We start from the raw sequence: 21165 nt of genomic DNA, 5'->3' as shown, positions 1-21165 counted from the left end.
TGTCCGGTACCTTGTTATTATCCTGCGGTTCACTGTATTACCCTGGCCCTTCACATTCCAAGAGAGTAGCTTCATGGACAGGCTGCACCCCTACCTCGTGTGTACCCCTGTGACCTCTGTGGGAACCTTCAGGATTCTCCACACTGGTTCCTCCTCATGAAATTAGTGTTTAACCATTCTTGTTGTAACAACTTATGAAACCTCCCCAGTCAGTCTCCTTGCGCTCCATGCTTACAGCTACCTGCCACCCAAATGCTTGAGAAGCTACCTCTTTATCTGCCATATACATTGTCAACTGTTGTAGGGAATTATTACTGTATGGTGCGAGTGTTCATTGTGCCCGCAGGAGGAATCTCGTGAGCTGAACGCTCACCATACTATAAACTCTCGCCCTCGCCCCTTGTAAACAGGTTTTTGCTATTCTTCCCCCATCAGTAATTATCATATTAAGTCCTTTGCTGTCAATTAAGTGACTACTGGCAGGACTGCTTTATCTGCGTCAGCACCCAATGTGATGGTACCAGTGTCTGATTCTTCAAAGTCAGTATCCAGGGCCCACTATTTGTTTGCGTTCCAGAGTCTTCCCCGTTGTACCTCCGCCACTACTTTTGCTCTTTCCTATTCTGCTGGGTTTTTGGTTGGGGTGGTCTTGGAGCGTTGGCACCCTCTGCATCTTGGTGTCTGTTTTTGCCATCCTGTTGTTCCATCCTCCCTTCTATCTGTCAGCTTGGGGTAGCTTTCTTGTTCCAGCCAATTCCACACTGCCACTGGAGTCGTGAGATTTGCTGCTTCTGGTAGTAACACGAAGCAGAGCCGGAAAGAGCAACACATGTTTCATTTTGAGGTGCTGCAAGTGTTTGTCTAACTGCAAGGAACATACTATTAACAGGATATCTTTCCTGTGTCTGGTGAGCATTCTTGCTACTTTGGGTTGCTGAGCTGCTCCAGGCACAAGGTGGGCTCCCTGGGACCCGAAGTTATGTAGTAGGGGATCTCTGTGTATAGTCATAATCTAGTGAATAGTCCCGCTCATGTGCGGGGACCCCGGAGCTATCAAAATAATCTCTTAAGCTGTCCTCTTTGCAGTACTGCATAGACACTTAAGAGAAAATTAAAGACAAATAATGCAGCCTATACATGTAAGGCTACATTGTCGAGTACTTCAACTAGAAATGCAAGGATATTAAAAAAATATCCTACTTTAGACCTGTCTGCCAGGTTTAACCATGGAAAAACACTTCCCCCTTCACCAAATCCTTGGAATGATAGAGGAAGGACAGGACAGACAAGCGCCCATAGGCTGCCATTATGTGGCTTAAAAAGGGATACCGTGCCTTTAAGGAAACTTTCCAGAACTCTCCTGGTATCCCAGAATGCACAGCAACTCCCTCCACTTTCAGTTCTTTTTTCCGGCTCCTGCTAACAGGACCCTGGAGCATTGAGCTCTTCCTTTTTGGGTGTTATTCTAATCTTTTTACACTTTTAAAGTGTTCAGAGTGTTTTCACTCGCGTCTTTTGGCCCTTTATGCTCTTGCAGGTGTTTTTCTAGTAAGTTTAGCCACTCTTTTTATCAAATATGCCATCCCTATTTGAAAAGTGTCCAGAGTGTGATGGAAAGAAGCACAGGGTGTGCATTCATGGTCTGCCCCCTTCTCATGTCCCAGAGGATTGCGAGATCTGCCAACAGTTCTCCAATAGGACCCTGCGGGACAGGGAGAAGCCTCTGCTTCAAGGATTGGAGAAGCGAAGACAGCGTGACCAAGGTGGGTCTGGGCATGAAGGGGCTCCTTCCTCTGCCCGTGCTGAGGGCTCTGGGGGGCTCCCCAGGAAAGAAAAGGCCAGAAAACGACATTGTTCGACGTTGATGGCCTCAACTTCGGCGTCGAGAGGCATGCCCGTGGTGTGTTCCCCTTCTCCCCAGGGCTCTGGGTCGAGGCGTCGTCGTTCGACGTCGAGGGGATTTACGTCGAGACCTCCGACGTCGACGTTGAAGAAAACTTCGTCGTCGAGGTACCACCGACGTCGAGAGGGGTCTAGCAGGCACCGGCGCTCGCCGTCGAGGCGACCCCGCCGGTCGACTCGACGTTCGTCGTCGAGGAAGCGTTCATAGACGTCGAGAAAGATCTTTGACGTCGAAGAGGTCGGCGTCGACGCGTTCGAAGTCGAGGGACGGATCGGAATCAAGAAGAAGAGAATCCAGGTCCAGAAGGTGTTCTCAGACCTGGATAGAGTCCCAAGGCTCAGTTATCGGCCTCTCTTCTTAAACCACGAGCTCACGGTTGCGGGGGCGCCGTCGCTCGTCAAGGAAGCAGTTAGCCTCAAGGTCCCGTCAATTATGACACAAAGAGTGCGGAAGCCAAAGAGAAAGAGGGTGGAACAGTCTCCGGGCACTCACAAGTCTACTCACCCTCTAGGCATGGAACACCGCCTACTCTGTTACCTAGGGGCCTTCCTCCGAGGACGCCTACACCTCCCCGCCTCCAAGGACGCCTACACCTCCTCAGAGGACGAGGACTCCTCCTTCTCCTCCTCCTCCTCCACCTCCTCGTCTTTACTCGTTACATCTCCCTACGCCACCCTCAGGCCCTCCAAGGCATAGGCTGCCGACTCAGCCTCCACAACCCGCGCCTGTACGGCCAGTGAATCGGCCAAGACCAAGGAGACCGAGGGCCCGCTCCGGCTGGAGCAGGTCCTGAGATGATCGTCGGTCGTCTGCTAGATCCAGACAACATCACAGGAGAGACGGGTCCAGGTCCCCCCACACGGAGTCATCCAGTGCCAGGGACTATTCACCAACGCTTTCGGATTCCCCTCGGATGAGGGTGTCTCCGGTGGACGACATTCTCGTTGTGAGGAGCGGCAAAACTGGGCATCACGCTGACGGTTCCCACGCCCTCAACCTCAGTTATATTCGAGACCCTGCATATGAAACAGCTGTCTCGTCCTCTACTACCTTTGGTGCCAGGGCTAGAAGAACCAGCCATGGACCTCTTCCTCATGCCTGCCTCTACGAAGGCTGCACCGTCAAGGCTACAAAACAAGTACAAGGCCCCCGAGTCGGACCCTGCCTTTCTGTGTTCGGATCCTGTGCCGGACTCAGTGATAGTGACGGCAGCCAGGAAACAACATTCCACTGCGCCATCATAAACGGTGCCTCCTGATAAGGAGAGTCGATTAATGGACTCAGCGGGCAGGAGAGTATGTGGTACGGCCTCCACGTCCATGAAGGCTGCCAGTGCCTCGGCGTTGTTGGGGCGGTACGATAGAGCATTGTGGGAGTCCCTGCAGCAGTTTGCAGAACATCTTCCCAGGGAACGCAGAGAGGACTTCCAGGAGATCATCACGGAGCGGATGATGGTCTCTAACCAGATAATCAGTTCCGCAGCGGATTCCTCGCTGTTGGCAGCCTACAGGTACTGCCACGGTATTAACCTGCGCCGACACGCCTGGCTGCGTCTAACGTCGCTGAAGCCCGAAGCTCAACAGAGGGTCGCCAATCTGCCCTTTTCTGGAGCGACCCTGTTTGGCAGACATGTGGAGGCTGAGACCCTGACGGCTGTCGCGTTAGAGAAGCCGAAGGTACAGAGGAAGACCTACCGCTTTTCCAACGGAGGTAAGGTACGCAGGGCAGAGGACCGGGTCGGCAGGCTGGACAGCAGCAACAGCAGCAATTCCAGCGGCGACCGTTCCAGAAGCGCCAGATGGGCAGAGGTGGACAGCAGTCCTCCTCAGCGAATAAGGGCCTCGCCGGGTCTAAGCCCTGAGGTGCTACTTCCCCCTCGTCCGTTACCCGCTCCGGTGGGGGGAAGCATACAACATTACTTGGCAGAGTGGAGAAAAATTACTCAGGACAGGTGGGTGCTGAATATTGTTTGCAATGGATACAGTCTTTGTTATATCCGCCCGCCTCCAGCGATTCCACCGGTTTGCTCGCAGTTCCAACTACACGAGCTCCAGGCGGAGGCCGATACCCTGTTAAGGAAAAGGGCAGTAGAAGACGTCTGTCTCAAAAGGGAAAGGGTCTTTACTCGCGCTTCTTTCTGGTGCGCAAGAAAGACAAGAACGAGTTCAGGCCCATTCTGGATTTGCAACAAGCAAACAAATGGATTCGCAGGGAGAAGTTCTGCATGCTATCTTTGCACCAGATTTATCCTCAGCTGCAAAGGGGAGACTAGCTCTGCGCGATAGATCTGCAGGATGCGTACTTCCATGTGCCCATTGCACGGAAACACCGGAAGTTCCTGCGCTTCCTGGTCGGCACAAATCACTATCAGTACACCGTACTACCGTTTGGACTGAAGTCTGCTTCAAGGACCTTTTCAAAGTGCATGGCAGTGGTGGCGGCACACCTGAGAAAGAACAAGGTGTTTGTCTATCCGTACCTGGACGATTGGCTGATCAAAGCCTCCACCTTCCAGGAAGCAAACTGCACTTCAAGAGGACTGCCGCTCTGTTGAGCCAGCTGGGTCTGCACATCAACATGTCCAAGTTGGTCCCGACTCCTGTCCAGTGCCTACAATACCTGGGGGCATCGATCGATACGTTGTCAGCAAACGTGTCTCCTTCGGAGGAGACACGCTTATCGATCCTTCGGAAGGCTCAGGCTCTCACGACTGTTCGATCTACAACAGTGAGGATGGTGTCTTCTCTACTGGGGTCGATGGCCTCTTGTATCTTACTCACTCCACATGCACGCCTGCACATGAGGCCGCTGCAGGAATGTCTGGAGGATCAGTGGGACCAGAGACGAGGGACCTAGGACGACAGGATGCGGTTGTCTCTACATGCTCAGCAGTCCCTGAGATGGTGGTGCTCGGCGGAAAACCTCCGCAAGGGGGTTCCGTTCCACAAGGACATTCCCTCTCAGACTATCGTGACGGATGCTTCTCTCAACGGATGGGGAGCGCATTCTGGACAATTATAGATCCAAGGATGTGGTCCCCAACCGAGTAAATGTACCACATCAATTTCCTGGAACTCAGAGCTGTTCACTTGGCACTGAAGGCTTTTCATCCGTCCTTCCAGACCAACGCTCTGCTTGTACAGACGGACAATACGACCACAATGTATTACCTGAACAAGCAAGGGGGATCGAGATCGCGCACACTGTCATAGGAAGCGCAGGCGATCTGGCACTGGCTGCTAGCCAGAGGATTGACGATAACGGCCACCCATCTGCCAGGTGTGCAGAATGCTCAGGAGGACGCCCTCAGCAGACGGATCCAGGAAAACCACGAGTGGGTCCTAACCGACGAAGTACTCGAAGGCATCTTCGCCAGGTGGGGCACTCCGTACGTAGATCTGTTCGCCACCGGAAACCTGAAATGCCGAGACTTCGCATCCAGGTACTATCAGCAGGGGACTCTGGGGAATGCATTATGGATCAACTGGTCGAGCAGCTTTCTGTACGCTTTTCCACCCATTCCCCTGATTCCGGCAGTGCTCATCAAGCTGTCGTAGCCCAGGGCACGGATGATCCTCATTGCTCCGGAATGGCCCAGACAGTGGTTGTTCACAGACCTACTTCACCGGTCTCTCCTTCCGCACATACGGCTGCCGTGCAGGCCGGACCTTCTCACGAAGTTCGGGGGGCAGATGGTGCACCCCAACCTTTCGTCTTTGAGTTTGGCGGCATGGCTCCTGAGAGAGTGCAATATGGCCATTTGAATCTCCCTGAAGATTGTATGGACATACTGAAGGAGGCTAAGCGACCTTCCACTACGACTTCCTATGCTTACAAGTGGAAGAGGTTCTGCATCTGGTGCACGCCCAAGAACTATGATCCGACGACATGCAAGGAAGATGTCATCCTTCAATACCTTTTGCATTTGGCGCAGTCTGGCCTTAATTTCCATTCTATTAAGGTTCATCTCGCTGCGCTGACTGCCTACAGGAAATGCCCTTCACAGACCTCCTTCTTCCAGATCCCTGTGATAAAGGACTTCTTGGAAGGTTTGAAGAAGGTGTTTCCTCCTGTTCGGCTACCTTCGCCTTCATGGGAACTGAATGTGGTGCTGTCCAGGCTGATGAAGGAACCTTTCGAGCCAATTCATAAGGCCTCGCTGCAGCACCTGTCGTGGAAGGCGGCGTTCCTTGTGGCCATCACATCGGCCTGCAGGGTGAGTGAAATTCAGGCATTGTGTTGCCAGGAACCTTATACTGTTTTTCATGCTGCTAAGGTTGTGATGCGTACTCACCCTAAGTTCCTTCCTAAGGTGATTTCTGATTTTCATGTTAATCATACCATAACTTTACCAACTTTTTTCCAGAATCCTTCCACTCCAGCGGAAAGGTCTCTTCATTCCCTGGATGTTAGAAGGGTGTTGAAATTCTATCTGGATAAGACCAAAGACATTTGTAGGTCCGACCAATTGTTTGTCAACTATGGGTTGGTTAGGACTGGTTTGGCTACTTCGAAGCAATCTATCTCTAGGTGGATTGTGTCGTGTATCCAGCTTTGTTATCAGAAAGCGAATAAGACCTTCGGGGATAAGCCTAAGGCTCATTCCACCAGGGGCAAAGCGGCCACAACTGCTTTGCTTCGTAATGTTCCCATTGCAGAAATCTGAAAGGCTGCCACTTGGAAGTCGGTCCATACCTTTGCTAAACATTACTGTCTGGACTCTGATGCCCGGGCAGATGCTCAGGTTGGACAGGCTTCGCTGCGAAATCTGTTCGCATAATAGTGGTGTTGTCTGTTCTCCAACGCCGGGTTGTTTTTGGGATGGGCTTGCCATTCTATTCACTAGATTATGACTATACACAGAGATCCCCTACTACAGAAGGAGTAGTTTCTTACCTGTAACTCCTGTTCTGTAGTAGGGGTATCTCTGTTATAGTCATAAGCGCCCGCCCTCTTCCCCGGTGGAGAAAGTGATGAAATAAGGAATGCTACAGGTCTAGCTGATACACCTCCAAAAAGAACTGAAAGCGGAGGGAGTTGCTGTGCATTCTGGGATACCAGGAGAGTTCTGGAAAGTTTCCTTAAAGGCACGGTATCCCTTCTTAAGCCACATAATGGCAGCCTATGGGGGCTTGTCTATCCTGTCCTTCCTCTCTATCATTCCAAGAATTTGGTGAAGGGGGAAGTGTTTTTCCATGGTTAAACCTGGCAGACAGGTCTAAAGTAGGATATTTTTTGAATATCCTTGCATTTCTAGTTGAAGTACTGGACAGTGTAGCCTTACATGTATAGGCTGCATTATTTGTCTTTAATTTTCTCTTGAGTGTCTATGCAGTACTGCAAAGAAGACAGCTTAAGAGATTATTTTTGATTGCTCCGGGGTCCCCGCACATGAGCGGGACTATTCACTAGATTGACTATAACAGAGATACCCCTACTACAGAACTGGAGTTACAGGTAAGAAACTATTCCTTCTCACTCCACAGTGTACAAATGTCAGACTTTGTAGCTTAGCACTGTGGAAAACCACCATTGCTCCACAAACTGCTCCATACAGTGACCTCCACCTTAATGAGGATCCCCACTAGACCTACATTGTTTCACCTAGAACGTCCTTTTGCATCATCTGGTTTGACTGTAAGAAAGATAACTACTTGTTGCAGCTTTTAAATTGTCACTGTTCTTGAATGTGGGGCAGACCAGAGCAAGTGTCTACTCTGTGCTCTCTACCCTGTCCCCCAACTTCTTTTGATTAGCTCTTGCCAACATCCTACGCCACTCATTCAATTTTAATTTACGATTTCTCATTTTTAATTTAAGATTTCTCCTTAGTGACTCGGATCGCTGCCAGTATTTTGCCAGTATCGGTCTCTAGATCAATTGTTTTTTTGCTGTTACTCCTGCCTGACTACACTCTTGGTGATCCAAATCTTCCTTGGTGAAAAGGTGTTAATCTGTTTGGGGCACACTGTTATCCCTTCTCTGGGGCCCTGCAAGCCCGCTCCACACCCTCCCAGACTCCATCAGCCCTCTCTGCTCCAGATGGCCTATGTGTGGTGCCACCTGCTTATCTCAGACAGCCCCTCTTGGGCCACGGTGTTTCTATTCTGGACATTCCTCTTCCATAGGTTTCAGTCACTGGGCTTGTGGAACTGCAGCTCCTCCGGCTAACTCGTTCAGTCCCGGGCTCTCTTTTGGTTTCCCTCTCAGCAGTGGGGAAGGGGCTAAATGGTAGTGATCAAATGTAAGGGTGTTCCTGCACTGGGAGGCACTCCTTTGCCTGATGGGCTCCTGAGCTCATTGCCCCAGGGGACCAGCTGTCCAGCAGGCATACCACCCTCACTCTCTCTCCTGGAGCTGCACCATTACCAGCTTTCCACCACCTCAGTGTGCCGCCATCTTGGTCATAAATTCCGAACGGTGTCTGTGCAGTAAATCCATCAGCTGTTCATCTCATGGAAGGTGGGCCTACTTTGGGTATTAACATCCCCTCAGAAAACAAATCTGACAGCTGAACTTGAAAGTCTCCCCTTCTTCAGACAACCACTTCCTCAAATTTGCTTGCACATCATCATGATCTGGATGTCTAGTGTTTGACTGAAGTTCACTCCAACCAAGACAGAATTCCTAAAAGTTGCCCAAAAATAAGATAAAGTACAAGCCTTGCATAATGACATGGACCTTGACAACTTCGAACCCAAACTCTAACCAGATGCCAAATCACTTGGATTCACCCTGGACACCAACCTCTCCTTCAAAGAACACATTACAAAAAAACCAGACTGCCTAGTAACAGCTTTCCCTTCTAATGAGACAAAAGGGACTTAAGAGCTGATGTTCATGCCCTTATACTCACCTGAATGAACGAGAGGTTCATTGGCATCTGTTATTACTTCACACGGGCGCTCCATGAAATCTGAAGGATGATGGCCTTTCAGGATTGTCTCAGATTGGTTGAAGTTTAATGACCTATCTAGGTTATTAAAAAGCCACTGTTTTTAGCCTTTGGGTTAGACTTAATATAGAACTGCTATTGTGGTGATGCCATTGGATTACAAACTCGACAACTGGGATGATCTAAACATGGGAATTTATGACAAATATCAATATGGAGGACCTCCATCTCCGGTAAGTAATGTTATTCTTCTTCGAGGTACTCTAAAGCATGGATACCCAAAGTACGGCCTGGGGCCGCAAGCTGCCTTCCTGACCTTTACATGCAGCCCCCTTGACTGCTGTTTATTTGACTTAGCAGTGACATTCACAAGCCATAAACCGTAACTATTTTCACATTAACTGAAGTAAAAGGAAACGAAGCAAAGAAGGTGGCCTACACCACTTATCTTTAGGAACACACTCATTTTAAAGGCATTGTGCAACAAACATGCAAAAATATGGTAAAGGCCCTTCAATATTAAAAAAAGTGTACATTGCATTTAAAGGAGTTTTATTTTTATTTAAGTGATAGTTTTCAAAAATCAACGAGGAAACATTCATGCCTTCCGTTCCCCCGGCAACAATTCCATTAGTGAGCCAAGAGACAAGTCAGTTGTCTTGTGCGCCTTCGACATGGTCTCGGTTAATATTTTACATGTAACATATTTGTTTATTAAATCGAACACAACGTTTTTGCAGCACAATTCCTGAACTCATATTTCAGGGTGCTTTCACATGCGATAATGAAGAAAAACCAAAACAAAGTGAAATGAAGCCATTGCCTAGGATTATACAATTTGTCAAGTAGAGAAGCCTGTATTGATTCCAGGTTTGATCCCTGCTTCTAAGCACTAATAATGTTTATAAATAAGAGACTACTGGCACAAGGAGATTGTAGGTCTAAAATTAAATTTTCTATTCCTATTCAATAGTCAAATTCCTTCCTTTGTACAGATGACTCCCCAAAGGTAATGATGGCAGGCAAAGAAGGCCCTCCGGGGTGTGGTAGAAGGATAGCAACTTGGATACAGCATGAAGTTTTTGTTTTTCTGTACTCCCATCTATTTGCCAAATCAGATTCATTCCGGCACAAATGTTGGCGATGAAAGCCATCTTCTAAAGCTTGAAAGCTTTCCTTCAAGTGGTGAGATTCACAATGCTGGGCTTTCACACAAGCACACCACAGCCCTCTTTTAAGTTATAAATCAACACACTGCAGCTCTACTGGCTAGAAGTTGCCCCATAGGAAGTGCCCTTGCAAAACTGCATGTTCTGCCAAGTCTTGCACGTTTTGTGGCTCAACAACATCAGAGAAAATTGCTGGAAATTGTCTCCCACCATTCAAAAGAGTGTGAAATTCTCCATGAAAAACTCAACCTCCACTTTGAAGCCTGGAGTTAGCCATCTAACTTTACAACTTCTTTGTACACAAATTGTGACCAGTTTACTTCTTAGATGAGCAGGGTGCATAGATGGGTAGGGGACAGTCTGATGCTGGACTCCACTATATTATATATTTTCTTTTTAAGTCATTTGACCCCTCCCTAAAGCCCTTCTGAATAGAAGGAACATCACTGCTAGATTAACCCAGTGGCTCCGGTTTGAGCCACCTAAAGTTTGGGTCTCGGATTTGATCAATTTCGTTCTAAGGGACCATCTATTTTGAAGAGAGAACTTTACATTGAAGGAAGGAGAGTGTTGGCTGCATACCATAGCACCGTTCAGCTTGAACGCGTACTTCACGGTGGCTGACACTTCAACCTCTGTCTCTCCTTGCAGAACTTGAAGACCCTTCACCAATAAATGTCTGCTACAACATAGGGTCGAAATAAATAACTCCTATTCTGACATTAGGCGCTCAAGAAGAAACATAAACCCACTTGCCAGCCCAGTGTATGGTATGACCATTTTGGCATGTCACTGGTATGAAATGGAGGGGAACGTGAACACCCAAAAGACTTATCAAAACAGGCCTGCTTAGACCTTCTCCGTAGCCAGTGAGGCCACCAAAACAAACCGGACAGTCCTAATGCACCTCCAGGAGCTTTTCAGCCTATTGTAACCTCCGTTTGGCACGAACGAGGTTTATCCTTAATCCTTTTGACTGTCTCTTATGACATCACATATTTTTGGTGAAAGACTTCTTTCTTGGTGACCACAACAAGCTGCAAGCCTCTTGAGCTTCACAACTTTTTGAAGTCTCTGGAAGGACAAAGTGGTTTTTCCAACTCCGTTTTCTCTCCAAGGAGTTATTTTAAAGAAAAGTGTCTTCCCATCATTCTTGCTCTGTCCCAGTGCTTTCTCTCTGAGACATGGAACAATCTGGTCAGCTAGAACTCGTTGCGCTTCTGTTTTGACTGGGCACATAGGATGCTATGCTCTCAAGTTTTCCTCTCACAGTGATGCAAGTTTTAGCCAAGAAACTCTTCAAGACATTGTTTGCCTGTGCAGCGTGATACTGCGTTTTCATACTGCCTTTTTTATTCTTAATTGCTGTAAAATACTGTCCGGGTGGAGAATAGATGAGACACAGGAAATGATGAGATAGTTATTCATGCTGACTGCTTTAGCACAGATATTGGGAAAGAAACTACAGACTATCCTGCTGACCTTTCAACCACTGGTGTAAATATCATAGATTTGGGTTAATTTAAAACCTAAAATAAATGTAGCTGACGTGTTCCAGCGAATTTACCATGGTTTATATGACGACTTGGGTTCTGCTACCACTAGAGGGATTTGGGCTGCAAGATTAACACTTAAAAATAGGCAGTACAGGGAAATGAATCTGAACCAAGAAATAGTTTGGCTGAGCCTGGAAAACTAATATCTTTGGGATTGTAGCTTGAATTAAACAGGACGGGTTGACATTTAAATTTCCTAGTAGAACCAAAAACAATCCTTCCAGAAAGAGGAGATGCCAAACAATGAGATGTGATACTCAAAAAGGGTGAAAAATCAAGAGAAATTCTCTACATTTTGCTAATGTTTGGGAAAAGCAGAAAGTTGGCTGAGATGGGTGATGTGCCTTTTAAGAGGTGGGGCCTGTGCGTATTATGGAGGGGGTTTGCACATGCTGGGTGCCTTTGCGAACGTTTTAAAGTTGCACTTTAATTCAGAGAACCATATTTGGCTGTGTTTCACAATAGTGTGATGGAGGGGAGAGTAAGAAGTCAGTGTGTTAAAATAGGCATAGATGTAGTGTCCATTTTGTCTAACAGGCAGCTTTTTTAACATGTATGTGTTGCCTCTAAATCACCAGTTGCCTATTTTGAACACGAAATCATCCACAGTGAAACCCAGAGTTGGATTTATGAAAATGTTCTACATGAACTCTTACTTTGTTTTTTTTTTATGAGAGGGGTTTGGTATGTTACTCTGCGCCAAGTGAGGGAGTTGTTGAAAGCCACCATCGCAATAAAGAGGCTATGGAGCAGCTTAGCACTTGTCCCGTATTTTTTCTGCGTACTGTGACCCCCACCAGCCCCCCTTTCCTCCAAGGTCCATTGCCTTCAAAAGGCCAATAATGCTACTTGGGTATCTCACGACATGAAGATGTGGAGATAATCAAGTTGTCAAGAACACCATGATGTTGAATGACCCATGACAACATGTTTGTAAGCTTAATAATGAGAATTCTCTACAAGACTTGTCCCATCACTTCTAGAGGATCATTCTTATTAATTTGTTACAACTCGTAGATAGGCTCCCTCTGCAACTTGATATCTTTCTCGGACATGCCGTCCCTTTAGAGTCATGGCCAGCATACTTTTTCCCTTCCTGGTAGGAGAAATCAATGTCTTTGGTTTGCCATCCATATACACATTTTCTTAAACAATTTCTTCATTATCTGATATGTGGAATATGTTGCTCTGGAAATCCAAAGTGGTTGCCTTATTAGGCCAATACAGGAAATCCAGTACTTGACAGCTGGGATAAGCTTGTAGTGTTGAATATGAAGGAAGTCAAACCCCGTGATTCAATGCACAATTATTCTGTTTATATAGATTTGTTGTTCTTTATCTTTCAATGGTAGCCTTTTTAGACATGTATATGAGCACTGGTGTCAAAGTAGGTATGGATCCGGTCTCCCTTAGTCCATGGTAGTATCTCGACTGCAAAATGTTAAGGAGGGGGTGTGGGGGGAGGGGGGGGGGTTAACCTTTGTGTTATTTTATTCCAATGAAAACTTAGATGAGTCTGTAAAAGGATTGTGTCGAGGAGGGCTCTGCACTGACACATTTGTCAGTCTTTTATGAGTTTTAAAGGTACTTATCCTCTACAAAGTCTGCCATTAACTCAGGCAAATGCTCCGCATGCAAGGTTATACAACAGCCCTAATACAATTCCCCTAAGGAAACAAATGTTTTGTTGCTGGTTCATAGCTCGCAGTCTGATGATCATTATGATCCACACTAAAGGGGTCTCAAATCTGCAAGTAAATACTCTCTACAGTTCCTCATCAATAAAATACAGGGAAATAAGGAACTTCAGAAATATTTTAAAACGGCAATTCACGCTGTCGTCTTTGCACTAACGAGCAGTAAGCAAGATATCTAGACTTGTGAGCCTTTATAGCGAAGTTATATCTCATATAAATGCTGTATCTTCCAAGCTTGTGCATTTTTTCTACGATGATCTGGTTTTGGAAGGTTCCACTCAAACTGCAAAACTTAGTAGAGAGAGATCCTCATCGCTCCAGCAGGTCAAAGTTCAGCAGTGGTTTCTAGACCTCTGTCGATTTTAGAGCAACACTTGGGGTTGATGAAGTCTGGATGCCTTCTATCAGTCACTCACTGTACACTTTGTGCAAAGTTGTGCAAAAATCCATTCCATTTTACAATCTAGCTTTTGAATTTTTCTAGGTTAGACAGATACACCCCCTTAGCTCCTGTAGCACTTTAGAATAAAAAAAATGTCAGCAGCCAGATTACTGACATGCTACGTTTTGGCAACCTATAATCTGTATAACATTCCATTAGAAGAAGCCCAACTTAATTAGGCAATTGATGTCCTTTCCAATTTCAGATTGGTGTTCAACCTACACATGCTATTTTTGTTTACCTTTTTTTCAATTTGCTGATCTCCAGCCATGGTATCTCTTTATACATTTGACGTAGGAAGGGGATTATAGGCATTACCTGAACTAATATATCAGGTATGAGGCCAACATATCCAAGTGGATATTGATAAACTGACAGTCTTTACAGGCTTGGCGGCACTCAAATGTTACTTTACGAACTAGCCGATATATTGTTTTTCACATATTAACGAATGTCCAGCAAACACTTTTGCACCTGGATGTCTGACTTGTGAAGAGGAAAAGAAGAGGTTAATGCCTTTATTGCATTCAACAAGTAATTCTATTCCTTCCTCAGTCAGGTTTCACCATCCATGCAAAATAATCTCTTCACAAATAGATTGTCTTTGGGATGATAATCAAGGCAGTGGCATTGAAAGACTGCCCCAGCCCAGAGTCAATACCTTACTGAGGCTTCACAATCTGACAGAACGATTATGAATATTTTGAGGGTCATGGCTTCTTGTATTTCTTTGAAATGCAGAAGCTAACTCCAATAGTGGCCTTGGTCACAAATGAATGGAGCTTTGTAGGATCTACTGTTGGTGGAACTCCGTGTTCAGCACAAACTGCAGTGGTGGAATGCCAAAAGAGGTACTGGATAGATTGTTTCTCAGCCTACAGATGCAAGTGGCCAACGACAGATGCCTGCCTGCTCACAGGTTAGACCTCACATTCATGGAACGGTGGCCAACACAGCAAGGTCTTCTGTACTCCAGTGTCCTGGGACTTGTAGCAATACAAATAGCCCCCAGCACTTTCTTGCTGCAGATGTTTCACAGGGTTGAGCTAATTTGCACTGTAAACATGATTGAAATGAATTAAATACAGAAACTGAGGGGAATTAGCTCACTGCATCTGACAGTTTGCATGCTAGCTTTAGCAGTGAGCCATACGTCATTGGGTCTGTCTACTGGCGGAATACTTCCAAGGAGTAGACATTGACTTAAAAATCTACCCAGGATGAGTTCTTAACAATACATGAATGTAAGATGAATCCTCAAGTACTACAGGAATACCCCTGCCGCTGTGGCACCCCACCAGTCGAGCTGTTGACCACATACAAGATTGTAAAATGGCCAAGCTTTGGTCCAGGTGCCTTTGCCCTGTGGGTTAACTGATCAAAGACAGTTGCATATGTTTTTCCACGCTACAACTGATTAGTTATGTGATCAGGAAAATGCAACAAGCACCTATAAGGCCTCACCCCCCCCCCCCCCCCCCCCCATGGTGGAAACAACCGTTACTTCCTAGTCCTCAATAAGCCTACCAATCCATTTGAAGTTGCAGCTGCTTCCAACTTATCTAATGCAACATAAAGGTCAGCTGTTCTCTCCAGAGTCAAAGATGCCAACAATTTCACCTGTGAGATCCAAGAATATGGATGTTCACTGCTTTACACAGGAAGGGAACTCCTATTTTAGTGAATCTTGTCTGTCCATACAAGGCCACTAGATCCCTTCGCTCTGATAATGGCAATTTGGCTATTGTCCAGAGAGTTAAGAGGGCCCGAAAAGGGGGGCGCCGATTCTCCGTGAATGAGGCAACCCTGTGAAATGCCCTCCCTGTCAGGATTCATACTGAAGCTAGCTATATGATGATCCGAAAGCTTCTTAATAAATTCTTGTTTCCCCAGGACCTCTAAACTCTAGCTTTCTCTTCAGTATTCCTTGTTCTATAGCGCTGGGACGCTCCCGGGCAGCCATGCGCTTTACAAATCGAATTTAATTTCATTCATTCACAGCAGGCTAATAGTAAGAAAACTTGACTACTCCAGCATGTTATGCGATCGAATGGAAATAATTTGTTCGTTGCTGTTTTGAAATTAGCATATAGCCCTTATAATCCACAATCATGAACATTTGTTTGCTGCACATCACACTTAGTTGGGCCATGCAAAAGTCGGGACTTGCAAAAGTCAGGGCTTGCTTACAGTTCCATTAGACTTCATTTAGAGGCAGTCACTCTAATATTTCCAATCTATTGTTAAAATACCTATCATTAAAGCCTCCATGGAAGGCCTTAAAAATGTTCTTCTTCATGGGTTGCCACCTATTCTTTCATGCAACCTTAATATTTTTCTTACCAGAGCAATCTCCTGTTTCAGTTTTTTTTTAATTTATTTATTTTAATTTCCATTGGGCCTGTTGCTTGCTAAACCTGTAAACAGGCTCAGTCTTGTCACCAACTCCTCAAAGCCCACATGCCTTCCTCCCTGTCCTCCTGGACTCCTGAAATATAGGATTTCACATGAACGCGGCCAGTGCACAACTCCACCTCTAGCTCGATGCAATGCAACTTTCTCAGCTTGCTTTGCTGCATTTCATGGGTTCCCCCTTTGAATGTAGAAATATAACTGTGCCTTAGTGGTTACAAAAACGAATTCGCCTGGGCTCTATCGACACTACATATTTAATTTATTTTGCCTCTGGAACTGGTAATTCCAATAATTCTGGTGATAAAGCTTGTAATTTTGGAGCGGTCTTTAATAAGGATCTATACATCTGTTTCCTAATTAAATGGGAAATGTGTGACGTACTATGTATATCTGTTAAAACCGATACTGCCATTGCTCCACTGCTTGCTGAAAATTGCTTTACTTCTGCGGTCATGTTCTGCCAATATTATTGTAACAATTTATAAAAAGCACTTTCCAATATGTCTATTGCAAAAGTGTAGAGTTCAGAATTGAAGAGCCCATGCTTTGTTTGAAATGACATGCCCATAATACACAAGATAGGAAATCTCTTTCCTAGTAATGGAAAACATACCTTTCAAAACACTCTCCCTTGTGTCTGTTTTTTATGGTTTTCTCCTGTGAAATTATCAATAACATGTAGGGGTTAAAGTGGGAATGTGTATGCTTAACACAAAAGATTCACTGTAATCCAGATGATGTGAGTAAACCGGTTCATTTTTTTTATACCCTACTGCTTTATAATTGTACCAAAATGACTGACAGTTGTAAGAACAGCAGTCGTAGAGAAGTGATTATAACCTATGTAATCTTTTAAACAGGTGTGTATGTTTTGTTAAAATAGCATTGAAAGAAAATGCAGGTGGGAAATATAACTGGAAATAGTCAGTGCCACGATTGTTCATAGAGGCAGAGATATCAACTTAATAAAGGTACACATGATGAACTAGTCACCTGTTACTCTTTGCTTACATGTTTCACACAACATTAACTAAATTCTGATTTGAAAGTAAACCCTGCCTCAGGTCTTGGTGTAATCTTGTGTTTAACCACATGGCTGCTGGGCGTTTTCCCCCCCTGTGCTGGAAAATGCCATTTTAGTGGCACCATGACGAGCTCAGCTCGTCATCAGCACACGACACCCGTGGGTGATGACGAGCTGAGCTTGTCATCAGCATCGAAAGGGTTAAGTAGAACGCACTTGCTAGTAGATCAGTGATGGTAAAGTTAAGAGCCACTGTTTATATTTGGCAGTATTAAGAATGTTACTATGTTCTTTTGTGTCATAATTTTTACTCGTATGTACTTTGAAGAATGCTCATTTTTTTTTATTGAAAATTAATATTATAATACATTTTTTTAGGTGTATGTGAGCAACAGTGCAAAGTATAGTGAACTTGGCCACCCCTTTGGTTACTTGAAGGCCAGCACAGCACTGAATTGTGTAAATCTATTTGTGATGCCTTACAATTATACTGTTCTTCTTCCCCTTCTTGGTAAGTACAAATGTAATTTTGAAGGCAGCAATTAAAATAAAGCTGCATTAAATATAATTTATTTGAAATATTGAACTCTTATGATTTATTGTTTTATATATTGTTGATGGGTGTGCCCTAACTTTTTTTTAATCAGTTCTCACCACCTTAAGAAGAATGTTAAAGATACAAGGCTATGACTTAGGCCGACTGACCCAGTTGTGTTATTGTGGTTTATTCACTGCAATCTATCTTGCTGAATACCACTTCTTACTGTTTATTAAGTAGTCTGTCACCTTAGGTCATAGGTTTCAATTGCGTTCCTCTCTTATGGAAATGTGGGCTTATTGAGCTTTTGGCCAGAATGGTATTTACCTAAGAGTGTACTAGTAGAGGAAGCTTAAAATGCTTAAAATGTTTTATCATAGCTTGAACATAGCTGTAACATTAATAACTGCTTGTTTTCTTAAGAGCATATTCATCGAGCACAAAGAAAAATTTTATAGTATTGAAGTGAGTTTTTCTGATGCACATGTCAACTGGTCCTGCACAGCTCGATCACATTCCTGAGTTGCCATTAGTTGCATAGCAGTTTGTTTTTACTGTGCTATGCCCGTTTACCCTGAATGATTTCAGCAAGGATTTCTGTGAAACCTGTGATTCATTAATTTATATTTTATTCTGTTCGTTTTGGTGGCTGGGTTTAATATATGTGAAATCACTATTTTGCTTTGGCAAATTATTTTGCGAATCACTGGGTTAGCAACCGCAAAATGGTTTCTTACTGGTTAAGCCTTTGTGGATCGTAGAATGAGTTCAATCACTTATTCCAAACGCAACTGGCAGTAGCTGTAAAATTCATTTAATTTCCTAATGGATTTTATCTTTTAAGGGGAATGCTGCAAATCGTTTGAGATGTCGTAGCATAGAGTCCCAATGGTTTAGGGCAGCCACAGATCTGTCTGACGTCTTTGGATCACCTTCTCATGCTCCTCATGGCTCAGGGACTTTGGCACGCATTTCTTGTTCTCTTTAGGAGACATTGTGCTAGAGTGACTTCTGTCTACAAAGGGGTACTGCTGCCAGTTGGCATAAACAGGTCCAGTATTCTCTATATGACAGTCAGCCTCGCCTTTATGCTAAAGGAGCTAATATACTGGTTTCCAGCTGGTGCTGCCCTACTGCTATTGACCGGGCGGCCTGCTCCCCCAGCACTTTCCAGAGCCAGTGGCTGTGGTTTGTATTTTGGAGTTTTCCAGGTGAAAGTAAGGCCAGAAGAATATATGAGAGAGCCAAGCATGTTTTCCAGCCCGCTTTCAGGGAACGTCCATCCCAAGCATCAGCACCTCTCAGCCACCATCTAGAACATGCTTCACAGGTGATGATTGAGACATTACTTTGAGAGTTTTGGAGTCCTAGCTACTCTTTTGAAAGTAGGAAGGTTATTATTACTATAAACATTCTCTGCATCTGCTTTCAAAGGCTAATTGCTGTTAATTCCACTTCAAGAACCCTTATGCAGACATGGCTGCCTCGACATGTGGCTGGCTCTATAATCCTCTCCGTCACAGGGGGTAAATTTGAGACAATAGTTCTGTCCAAAGTGAAATTAAGTATTACAATTATTTGTAAAAGCCACTCCATCCCCAACTATGGGGGACTTGTGGCCAAGTCTCAGTGGAACATCTGAGAAGGGTCGATTCAGCAATGGCTGAACCCTATGTTCTCCTTAAAATGTGGGGCATGATGGGCTAATTAAAAATGTACTAGGCTGGGTTTCTCTTTCGTATAACCTCAATCTTCTTAACTCAGAGGAGTTTCTTGTAAACCTGAGACTAGCATATTTTTTTCCAATGGATGTGCAGACCCTGCACAGACACTACCTGACTTGTTTCTTCATTGGGGTGCTCCTTCGCCAGCCCTGGGCAGGCTCATCCAGAGCTCTATTAGGAGCAATAATTTCTTTGGATATTAGAAAGATTGAGGGTAAAGTTAAACTTGTATTAAGAATAGGACAAGTTCTAATATTTTATTAAATTTGGCTCTGTCTTCTGCAAGTTTAAAAGCTAAAAGAATGGGGGTGAAAGTTATTATTAGGACATCCCCCTTGTCTCCATTAAAATGCCCCAGCAGCTATGGATTTCTTGTACTCCAAATGCTATCCTAAAAGTGTAATATCTCAATTGTCGTAATCGGAGAATGAGAGCTGTTTCCTTTTTGCTGAGTATGTCACATTACAAAGCCTACCTTAGGAACATCCAGCAGGTTGGTGGCTTCCATCTCTAGTTACCAGTAGATTGAGACATTTCCCTTTTAGTGTCCTGAATACAAGAAATCATTGGCTGGCATTTCATTTTTTTCATTCCCACCTACATTATACAAGATAGGGTAAGTTAGGTTGGACATGCTTAGGAGGGCACAAACCTGTTGCCCTTTTTAGAGTGATTAGAGAGGTTTCCTAATATCACTTTCCATCAACACTCTTCATTTTTTAACCTTGTAGAATATAGGATCCCAATTTAATAAAATAAGCTTATACTAGTTTTAATGGTAACTTTATCCTCAACCCTTCTCATATCTAAACAAGTACTTGTTCATCAGAAGAAGTCTGGATGAGCCTGCCCAGAGCCATTTGGTGCTGGCAAAGGAGCCACCCCTATGATGAAACATGCCACCTAGTCTGGGTGAGGAATTTGTATCCCTTTTATACAAAATATACTAGTTGTATGTATGTGAGCTACTCATTTAAGTAAAGAATATTGTTGCTCTACGAAAGAGCAACCCAACCTCATTAGCTTGTGAGTTCATATGAATAAGGAGGTTGTGCTGGTACTATCCTCTCACTTCCTGTCGTTCATAGAGGATGAGTTACTTATCTGTAATTTTAAGATTACTAAGTCTGTAGTCTACAAGTTACTTGCCACTTCTCCAGCCTGGTATGCCCAGATGTGGGTCCCGGGCTCACTGTGCCACTGGGTTCCAGCTAGCCTGGCTGATGGGGAGTGATGCTTTGAAACCGGTCCCAGGATGCTTGTTTCCGGTACAGGAAAGGCCTGGCTTGGCAGTTGGGCTGTACTGTTCCCATGAGGCACAGGGTCAAGACTGATTTGCATATGGATGGGTCTAAACTGGGGTGACATGGTGAGCAAAAGAAAGATAGGTTTAACTCAGATCTCTTGACTGGAGGCGACTGTTTGATTTTCTCTGCGTTCCGTCCATCATCTGTTTCTTCTGCTTTCTTGCCCTAAGTGGGCCAGGTATGCCCAGATGTGGGTTCAGGGCTCACCATGCCACTGAATTCAAGCTAGCCTGGCTGATATGGGTGATGCCCTGAAACCGGTCCCAGGATGCTTGTTTACGGTACAGGGAGGACCTGGCTTGGCAGTTCAGGCTGTACTGTTCCCATGAGGCACAGGGTCAAGACTGATTTGCGTATGGCTGGGTCTAAACTGGGGTGGCATGGTGAGCAAAAGAACAATGGGTTTAACCCAGATCTCTTGACTGGGGTTGAATATTTGATTTGCTCCGCATTCCGTCCATCTTTGTCTTTTATTTGATGACTATCAAGGCAAAA

At 45.0% G+C, this 21165-nt stretch overlaps 1 protein-coding gene across 1 annotated transcript in view; it reads left to right on the top strand.

Annotated features, from left to right (window-relative positions):
- Positions 1–21165, top strand: part of INTS6 (integrator complex subunit 6) — a 462066-nt gene that overhangs the window by 209148 nt on the left and 231753 nt on the right. Inside the window, exon 9 of the mRNA XM_086935031.1 lies at positions 17480–17612. Within this exon, the coding sequence (XP_086791157.1) occupies positions 17480–17612 (133 nt within the window). The remainder of the gene's footprint in view (positions 1–17479; positions 17613–21165) is intronic.

The sequence above is a fragment of the Lissotriton vulgaris genome, chromosome 8, assembly GCF_964263255.1.
Source record: "Lissotriton vulgaris chromosome 8, aLisVul1.2, whole genome shotgun sequence".
NCBI lineage: Eukaryota > Metazoa > Chordata > Amphibia > Caudata > Salamandridae > Lissotriton > Lissotriton vulgaris.
This window is presented reverse-complemented; position numbering and strand designations above follow the sequence as displayed.